Below are 9860 nucleotides of genomic sequence, written 5' to 3'. Positions count from 1 at the left end.
TTGGTAGTTCAGTACAGTAGTGTTGGTAGTTGAGTCCAGTACCGTAGTGTTGGTAGTTGAATCTAGTACAGTAGTGTTGGTAGTTGAGTCCAGTACAGTAGTTTGGTAGTTGAGTTCAGTACAGTAGTGTTGGTATTTGAGTTCGGTACAGTAGTGTTGGTAGTTGAATCCAGTACAGTAGTTCTGTAGTTGAGTAGCATAGTGTTGGTGGTTGAGTTCAGTACAGTAGTGTTGGTAGTTGAGTTCAGTACAGTAGTGTTGGTAGTTGAGTCCAGTACAGTAGTGTTGGTAGTTGAATCCAGTAGTTTCAGTAGTTGAATCCAGTACAGTATTTTTAATTTACCAGGTAAATGGACTGAGAACATGTTCCCATTTGCAGCAACGACCTGGGGAATAGTTACAAGGGAGAGGAGGGGGATGAATGAGCCAATTGTAAACTGGGGATTATTAGGTGACCGTGATGGTTTGAGGGCCAGATTGGGAATTTAGCCAGGACACCGGGGTTAACACCCCTACTCTTACGATAAGTGCCATGGGATCTTTTATGACCTCAGAAAGTCAGGACACCAGTTTAACATCCCATCCAAAAGACAGCACCCTACACAGGGCAGTATCCCCAATCACTGCCCTGGGGATTTGGGATATTTTTCTTAGACCAGAGGAAAGAGTGCCTCCTACTTGCCCTCCAACACCACTTCTAGCAGCATCTGGTCTCCCATCCAGGGACTGACCAGGGACAACCCTGATTAGCTTCAGAAGCAAGCCAGCAGTGGTATGCAGGGTGGTATGCTGCTGGCAGTAGTGTTGGTAGTTGAGTCCAGTACAGTAGTGTTGGTAGTTGAGTCCAGTAGTTTCGGTAGTTGAGTCCAGTACAGTAGTTTTAGTAATTGAATCCAGTACAGTAGTGTTGGTAGTTGAGTCCAGTAGTTTCAGTAGTGTTGGTAGTTGAATAAAGTACAGTAGTGTTGGTAGTTGAATCCAGTACAGTAGTGTTGGTAGTTGAATCCAGTACAATAGTGTTGGTAGTTGAGTCCAGTGCAGTAGTGTTGGTAGTTGAGTCCAGTGCAGTAGTGTTGGTAGTTGAATCCAGTACAGTAGTGTTGATAGTTGAGTTCAGTACAGTAGTGTTGGTAGTTGAGTTCAGTACAGTAGTGTTGGTAGTTGAGTCCAGTACAGTAGTGTTGGTAGTTGAGTCCAGTACAGTAGTGTTGATAGTTGAGTTCAGTACAGTAGTGTTGGTAGTTGAGTCCAGTACAGTAGTGTTGGTAGTTGAGTCCAGTACAGTAGTGTTGGCTGCCTGTCTCCTGTCCTCTCTCTTCTCTCAAACACACAGAAAATGTAAACAAGACTGAGATTCCATGGGCTCTGATTGGTGGATTCCCTGCCTGGCGGTAATGTCCTTGAGAATGTGCAGACAAGGGACAGATAATGTTCTGACACCAGATACTCTAAACCCAGTCCCAGATCAACACATACTCCCCTCTCCTTCTTCTCTGCTTATGCAGTCCATCCATCTGGGTGGAGGAATGGAAGGATGAAGGGATTAAGGGATGTCTTAAAAAGAAAGTATCACATATATGATGTACTGTTTTATATTTTTGTTTAATTGTTTAATGTGTTTTATGTTTTAAGTGTTATATAAGTGTCTGAATGTGTTTGGACCCCAGGAAGGGATGCCTAATAAAATTCACATAAATACATGTCCTCATCTATTAAAAAGAGATGATAGATATGTCTGTCTGAATGACTATTCATTCTCTGTAGACACAGTGCCGTCTATCCCCAACATGCAGCTATCTCATCCACCACGGAAGCAATAATATCAGCAGTTTATAATTGAAACAGGGTTTGTATTCTAAATGTATTATTTTAAAGTGTGAATTTCAAAATGTTAATATCTTCACACACACACCAATTATCAAGAAAAATTATTAAGAAAGAAGTTCAAAAGTTAAGTTGAATTCATGCTGAATCCATTCATCCATTACACAGAGGTAACTTTAGGTGAATGCAAGGGCGTCATGCACCCCAAAAATCTGAGGGGGCACAAAGTACGTGAGGATGGCTGGGGGGTGGGTCCGGAAGTTGGAGAATTGAACATGAGACAGCTTTTTCTTGAAAATCTAGAGCCATAATCAGTGTGCTTAATTCTATGGAAAAAATCTGTCTATTTTTCTGCATATCTAAGCCTACCTCTTGAGCTGTCTGTACCCTGAATGGTGTTTCTTTTTTTAAAGAAACTTAATATGCTTCTCTACTAAAATCTGTCTATTTTTCTGCATATCTAAGCCTACCTCTTGAGCTGTCTGTACCCTGAATGGTGTTTCTTTTTTTAAAGAAACTTAATATGCTTCTCTACTAAAGTCTGTCTAAAAGATTGAAAGGATTGTGAATATTGTTCAGTACATGTAGTTATTGCTTGCTTTCCTAAATTCTACTAACATTGCCAGCAAGCATAAAATAAAAAAGTGTTAAGAAAGTATTTACTAAATAAACTGAAGTAAACAATACATTTTAAATTTTAAAAATATATAAAAAATATCAACAATAAAATAACAGTAACGGGGTGGGGGTCAATGCAAATAATCCGGGTTGCCATTGGATTAGCTGTTCAGGGGTATGATGGCTTGGGGGTAGATGCTGTTAAGAAGCCTTTTGGACCTAGACTTGGCGCTCCGGTACCACTTGCCGTGTGGTAGCAGAGAGAACAGTATATGACTAGGGTGGCTGGAGTCTTTGTCAATTTTTAGGGCCTTCTCTGACACCTCCTGGTATTGAGGTCCTGGATGGCAGGAAGCTTGGCCCCAGTGATGTACTGGACCGTACGCACTACCCTCTGCAGTGCCTTGTGGTCAGAGGCCAAGCGGTTGTCATACCAGGCGGTGATGCATGCCAGCTAAGGTACAGGTAAGTGCCAAAATAATGGAAACTGAGGGATACAAAGTATATTGAAAGCAGGTGCTTCCACACATGGTTCCTGAGTTAATTAAGCAATTAACATCCTGTCATACTTAGGGTCATCTATCAAAATGCTGGGCAGGCCATTATTTTGGCTACCATGGCTATGCCCCCGTAGGATGACAATGCCCCCATCCACATGGCACGAGAGGTCACTGATTGGTTTGAGGAGCATTTAAACGATGTAAGCCATATGACATGGCGGTCTCAGTCACCAGATCTCAACCCAATTTAACCCTTATGGGAGACTCTGGAGATGGCCCCTGAGACTGCATTTTCCACCACCATCAACAAAACACCAAATTATGGAATTTCTTGTTGAAGAATGGTGTCGCATCTTTCCAATAGAGTTCCAGACACTTGTAGAATCTATGCCAAGCTGCATTGAAGTTGTTCTGGCTTTATTTGGGAAGTTACCTGTAGTTAGACAAGCTAGCTAGGTCAAGGACTATAGAAAGGAATTAACCTTTCTCTGCCACTGTTATGCAGCATCCGCTATGCAGTTTTTGTAGGCCTATAAGAAATAGACGGGCCTATACAAATTAAAAGCACAGACAACTTGTGTAGGTTATAGTGTTAATATCATAACGATATTTCCCACAAATTGGGGATTTGAATTGCTACATTTTCTTTCTCTTCCTTTTGTGCAGAGTTGCAATGTCAAAGATCTTATTTTACCGTGGGTACCTGCAAGGTGGGATTTCTGCAAAAGTCAGCAGCACAGGCCAGCACCCAGAGTCTCCCTGGTCAACCTGGTCTCAGAGCATTTCATATTGTTGTCTGTTGGTCTCAAAGCATTTCCTATTATTCTGTATGTACATCCGAGACACTCAATTTAGCATGAAATGTACGTTTTGTATGGTATATATTACTTTGTGGACGTCCATCATACATGTTGTATGATACTGTATGTTATGAATTACAATTTGTATTATGTGTTACGAATTTGAAAAACGTACAATATGTTACAAATTTGCAAAACCTATGATACGTTACAAATTCTAGCTAGGTGGCTAACGTTTGCTAGCTCGCTGATGTTAGCTAGGCTAGGGGTTAAGGTTAGCTAACACGTTAAGTAGTTGCAAAGTTGCCCTTGATGAGATTTGAACTCACAACCTTGGGTTGCTAGAAATTTAAGTTATTTGCCTTCAGTAACCATCTTATTTATGTAATCATACCAAAGATAACATTTCATACATAATGGATTGTCTCGGATTTACTTACAGAATAATACGAGATGCTCTGAGACTAGGTTGCACTGCAGCACGAGATGAACGGGTGGTCCCAGTAAGGATTATGCTTCTGTTGTGCGCAGTATTTGGTCAAATTCCAGGGTTCCTACCATGCAATGTGTTCAAATCAAGAGACTAATCTAGAATTGACAGGCCTGCTACCAGTGACTGCAAAACGCAATCTCAGACTGGTAAAGTAGGCTATGGCCACAATGGGCCTGCTACACTAATTTTGCCTCTGTAACATGTGCAGAAGCTTTGTTTCAGTAACAGCCAATAGGGCCATGTTGTTTTACTAAGAAATGAGGCTGGTCTGTATTTCCAACAGTGTGCATGTAGATTTTAGGCATACACATTTAGGCTGCACGTTCATGAACACAATGTTATGACTTCATATCAGCTACTGTATCTCGGGAAATGCCTTCACCTATACCACGTTACGTAGGCTATCATAACTGTATTTAGCTTATAATGGACATGACATATTTCTGTTCAGTAGGCTTATACGCTACGACTAAAGTACAGCCGACGTATTCAGCTCAAAACGGTGGCAGGAATTGGGCTGTGTTTTAGTGACGGAAAGATTTACCAGAACGCTGTAGGCATGTCTTCCTAAAAACATACTTTTGCAAAACTGTAGGCTAAATGTGTAGCTCTGTGTATAAGATCGGAGCCGCCTGTAGCTTGCAACGGAGATTACGCATTAGCTCACATAACTCCATGTTACATTTAGCAGACACTCATATCCAGAGCGACTTACAGGAGCATTTAGGGTTAAGTGCCTTGCTCAAGGGCACAGCGACAGATGTTTCACCTGTCGGCTCGGGAATTTGAACCAGCATCATTTTGTTTACTGGCCCTTAACCGCCAGTCTACCTGCCTCCATGACCTGCTGTTAATTTGGTCATGACGTAATTCGGGGAGAAAGGGGGGAGGGAGAGAGAGTATATAGAATAAACAGTCCGAGAAAGGTAATTGCCATTTCAATGACTTTAATAAGCAAAATAGGAAACCATTTCTTCCAACAACAACAAAAAATAAGACGAAACAGAAACCAGCCTGAATGGAACTATAACAGTTCAAATTTAAGATATTTTTTTGTATCTTATTTATATAAACAGGATTGAAAATTGATCCCCATCATCATCGCAAAATACATGAAATTAAAAACAAAACAACAACCCGCTGCTGCAGTTTCAATTTGATTTCAACACAGTTGAATCAGTAACAAACCAAGAGATTGTTAAATGCATGACTTTTCAACAATAGTTTTTTAAATGCAAGCACCATGCTTATTCAATATGATCTGACAGTTTGTTAATTTAAATCATTAAAATAAAAACTTTAATATGCATCTGGCCAGCAGAACCAGAATCACCAAATAATAATACAGACGAAAACATAATATCATATAACATAACATACACAACAGTTTTCATTTCGAGATTTTGCACAACCTGAATCCTTTATTTTTACTGACCGGCAGCAAAAAAAAAATAATCAGGAAAACATATAGCATTAATATATTTAAACTTCGTATTTTGAAACGCATGCGCAATCTAAATACTTGTTAATTGTACATAAAACCCCTGAAATGGTTAACGTTGTTGAACATGTTTAAAAAAAATGCTTGATATTGCCGAGGAAGAGTACAAAATATATAGTATATCACTGTTAATGCGATGCAGCTGCACCCAATCAAATACATTAATCAAGTTGAGAAATGATGTGACTATCCTGTTCGTCACATTATAGAATGGGGTTAGGGTTACGCAATAGTTAACATAATGGCATTTCTGGCTAAGAAAACCTCTGCTGACTACAGCACCAGACGGAAATGAAATGTAATAACATGTATAACAGTTTTTTTTTAATATACTATAGCCTATATGCATCCTAGGAGTAGAACACAAAGTTATGCATGGTGCGTAAATGTGGTGCGCAAAGAACCATCACTCATCTGCTAATATTCTAGCTATGCGTTTGTTTTGACAGCTTCGCACTATTATCCCATTGTGTCATAAGGTTATTATTAAGCTTGCATCTATCTTGTCTTATTATTATTATTATTATAGAATAATAGTATGTCTTCCTTCAAGGGGGTCTGTACAAAACTCAAAATGAAAACGTAAAACAAATCATTAGGCTATCCAAAAAGTGCACTTAATATACAAAGTTTGTTGTCTTTAAATGCAACTGCAAAATGCCCATATCTCTGAATCAATACCCACAAAATGAAAATCAAACAACAAGACAAAATAATAAAACACAACTGAAAGAAAGAAGTTAAAAACCAGCCTCCTCGATCTTGGTGTGCAGTTTTGCGGTTGCGTAATATTTACAAGGCTACAGAAGGCCTACTGTCCTCATTCCATTCCTCTAAACCCCACAACACTATGGAGAAGCGCAGATCAACGACATGCTCTTAAGATACACGAGAAACAAAAAGAAAGTACAAAATAGAAATTATTACCGTACATGTCCAGCATGCAGGATTAATATTTTAATGCAGAGTTTTGTTTTAATATATATTCGAATATAACCAAGCAGGCAATAAACAAATGAGATGTTGCATAACATGTAAGTAGACAGAAGTAAAGTTTGCATAATGTGGAGTCTTGTTTAGCAACTCTCTTTTTCAGGCCCAGTGTCGAATGTGAGTCTCAAAACGCATCTCTGCGTTGTTTGTTGTGTAGGCCCAGGTCGGGCGGTCATCCCACTAACAGACACAGTAAAAGCAGTATAGCCTAAAAAGAGGAAAGTTCACCCGCCGCTTCTCTCTTCTCTCAGGAAGATGAAAAAAGTATATTCACTACAAGCAACTAATCTACAAAGATGCGCGGCGTTGACCCAACATTCTACCTTGTTCTTTGTATCTCAGTTGTCACGTGGATCGAGAGAGATGGTTAGATATGAGAATATTATTTTATGGATTATTCTTCTAATATGAATATAGTTGTTGACTGTCATTAGTACAGTAAATATGAAGGGGTATTTGACTATTATTGTTTGTTCATTAGCATCAGTTGGTGGTGGGGTAGGGGTGAGTCAATAGAGCTATAATAACAACTCACATGAAAAACTCTGGGGATGACGGGTTGTCACTAGTAGGCCTAGACCCAGCCTCGCGGATCCCGTTATTCGCTCCCGTTCCCGTCAGTTTCTCACACTTGAGTTTGTAGGCGTCCCTCTCGCGTGCCAGCCGGTTGATCTCCGCCTTGAGCGCCTCCACCTGGTCTATCAGATGAGTCTTCTCATTCTCCAGCACGTGCTTCTGCTGCACCCGCTTGTAACGGCAGGACTGTGCGTAGCCCCGGTTCTTCAGGGTCCGCCTCTTCTGCTTGAGGCGGATGACATCGTCCTTGGTGAATCCCCGCAGGTGTCTGTTCAGCTCCCTCACAGACATGGACACCAGCTGGTCGTCAGAGAAGCGGTCCTCCACGTTGCCTGAGCCATGGTGCCCCTGGCCCGAGTGGCCGTGGTGGTGATGGTGGCGGTGGTGGTGGAGGGCTTGGTGGGAGTCTGGAGAGACGGGGGATGGGCTGTCTGGGTCCTGGCTGTGGTGGTGGTGGTGGTGCTGGGTGTGGGGGTGGCTGAGCCCCCCCGGGTGTCCAGAAAGGTCATCAGGGTGGTGTGGGATGCCTCCCCCATAGGGATGATGGTGCTGCTGGGGATGGCCATGATGGTTGTGGTGTTGGTGAGGGCCTCTGTAGCTATCGAAGGAGCCCTGCTGCAGCTGCTGCTGGACGTGCTGGGGTGGGGGGTGGCCGTGGGCCGTGGCTCCGATCAGGGCCTCCACTGCGTCCTCCGGGGTCAGGCTGAGCGTCTGTGGATCGATCTGCTGGTGGTACCCGCCGTTGGGCATCCAGTACAGCTCCTCCAGATGGTTCTTCTGCTCTGTGGGGCTGAAGCTGGGCGAGGAGGGTACCGAGCTACATGGTGTGCTGATCGGAGTGGAGGACACAGAGCCCTGGGGCTGGAGCCGAGTGCACTGGCGCACCCCGGCGCGTTCCAGCCCGGCCAGACCTTCTTTCTTCACGTCGAACTTCATTAGGTCAAAGTCGTTGACGTATTCCAGAGCCAGAGGGCTGTTGGGGAGCTCAGGGCCCATGCTCAGCTCTGCGCTCATGGTGCTGCCGCGACTCTGATGCAGATGGGTGAAGGTGGTTGCCAGCGTCGCGAAAACAGACTTGTTAATAATAAGCGTCTCTTCTCCACTCACTTGTCTCATGCAGTAGTTTTTCCTACTGCTCCAATGCTGCAGACTCGTGTACTGTTGCATGTAACACCGTCCGGAGAGGTAAAAAAGTAGAAAACTAAAAACAAGTGGAACAAACTTTGAGACTAGTGCACTGCAAACGACATGGGAATTTTCGTCATGTAGCCTACTTCTTTCTGCTAGCTGGCTCTGGTCAACAGACGAGAAGTAGATGTAGAAATAATTTTGTCTCAGTGCAAAAGTAAACCGTCAGTCCTTTCAGAACAAATGAACTTAAAAAATAAAAACATAAATAAAAAATAATACCGAGTTTTCGTTGACGCAGGCTCCTGTCCTGTCCTCGTCAACGTTGTAGATATAAGGTATAGTCCTTGTTTTCGCCAGGAAAAGAAGAAGTAGCTGAGACTATGGAGTCTGTTTTTTTTTGCTTGGAGAAGCAGCCTTCCAGCTCTGCACCGCAGAGATTTGAGCTCTCCTTTCCTTCCTGACACACTCAGTCTCGAGTATTCAGCAGACTGCGCTGACTGCCTGCCAGCACTTTATGCTTATAGCGCACTGTGACGTCAGGCTGGAAGGCAGGTCCCCTTGCCTGACCCTCTCCAATAGGGAGCGGTGTATTCTCTGGATTAGAATAAAGGAGGGGAGAGGTTGGAGGAGAGGGAGGAGGGAGAGCGAAGCGCTCTTTCTGACAGCTACGAAGGAGGGGGTGAGAAAGGGTAGAGGGAGTGAAGAGCTGAATGCCTTCACTTAGGAGAACCAATGGCATGTTATCGTTTAACAGCCCACGTTTTAGGCCTAATTCCCCTCTTCTACGGCAATTATCTCCCAGTTTACACTGAGTGAACAGAGAGAATGAAGTGATCTGCATACATAAGGATCCATAAAAACTTGATGTTTTTGTTGAAAAGTGTTTTACGCTATTATAATATTTTAAGTGTTTTACGGTATTATAATTTAACCTTTACCCACGCATAAACCCATTTAAAGGCACAAAATAACAAAATCATTTCAAACCTGGAGTAAAATGTAGGATTCAATAATTGCATTGGGACGTTGTTTAGTAACCTGTTTTGAAGACGTGCAGGCCATTTAATTTGACTTTTCAATGGGGGAAAGTGAGCTGTTGCCTCTTCGAAACGTAACCTATATATTTCTAATTTTCCAACTAGAGAAACATGATTCTGAAAATCTAACTATAACCTACATTATTCTTAAAACCTCCTTTGTAATTGAATCTCCAAATGTTGTTCTTTACCAACATAGTTTATTCTGAATCACTAAATGCTGTCGTTCTGTGGTCTACTCGATTTGTTTCTGACCTTCAAATAATATTTCTATCTAATCCACAATTATTTTCACCAGATATAGACTATTGGCATAGGCCTAGACTATTCTATACTTTGTATGTGTGTTTTTCCCAATGTAGATATGCACGTACTTCCAAGTTCAAA

The 9860-nt window shown here is 42.2% G+C and overlaps 1 protein-coding gene across 1 annotated transcript; it reads right to left on the bottom strand.

The window, feature by feature from the left end:
• Positions 1-5165: 5165 nt before the first annotated feature.
• Positions 5166-8934, bottom strand: mafba (v-maf avian musculoaponeurotic fibrosarcoma oncogene homolog Ba). Its single transcript, XM_024436839.2, has one exon. It carries the CDS (start codon positions 8470-8472, stop codon positions 7261-7263), a length of 1212 nt encoding a protein of 403 aa, XP_024292607.1. The 5' UTR covers positions 8473-8934; the 3' UTR covers positions 5166-7260.
• Between the last annotated feature and the right edge of the window lie 926 nt (positions 8935-9860).

This window comes from Oncorhynchus tshawytscha, linkage group LG22 (assembly GCF_018296145.1).
Source record: "Oncorhynchus tshawytscha isolate Ot180627B linkage group LG22, Otsh_v2.0, whole genome shotgun sequence".
Lineage (NCBI taxonomy): Eukaryota > Metazoa > Chordata > Actinopteri > Salmoniformes > Salmonidae > Oncorhynchus > Oncorhynchus tshawytscha.
This window is presented reverse-complemented; position numbering and strand designations above follow the sequence as displayed.

Coding starts and splice junctions, on each gene's coding strand:
- mafba (XM_024436839.2), bottom strand. CDS start 8,472: ATGCAACAGTACACGAGTCTGCAGCATTGGAGCAGTAGGAAAAACTAC.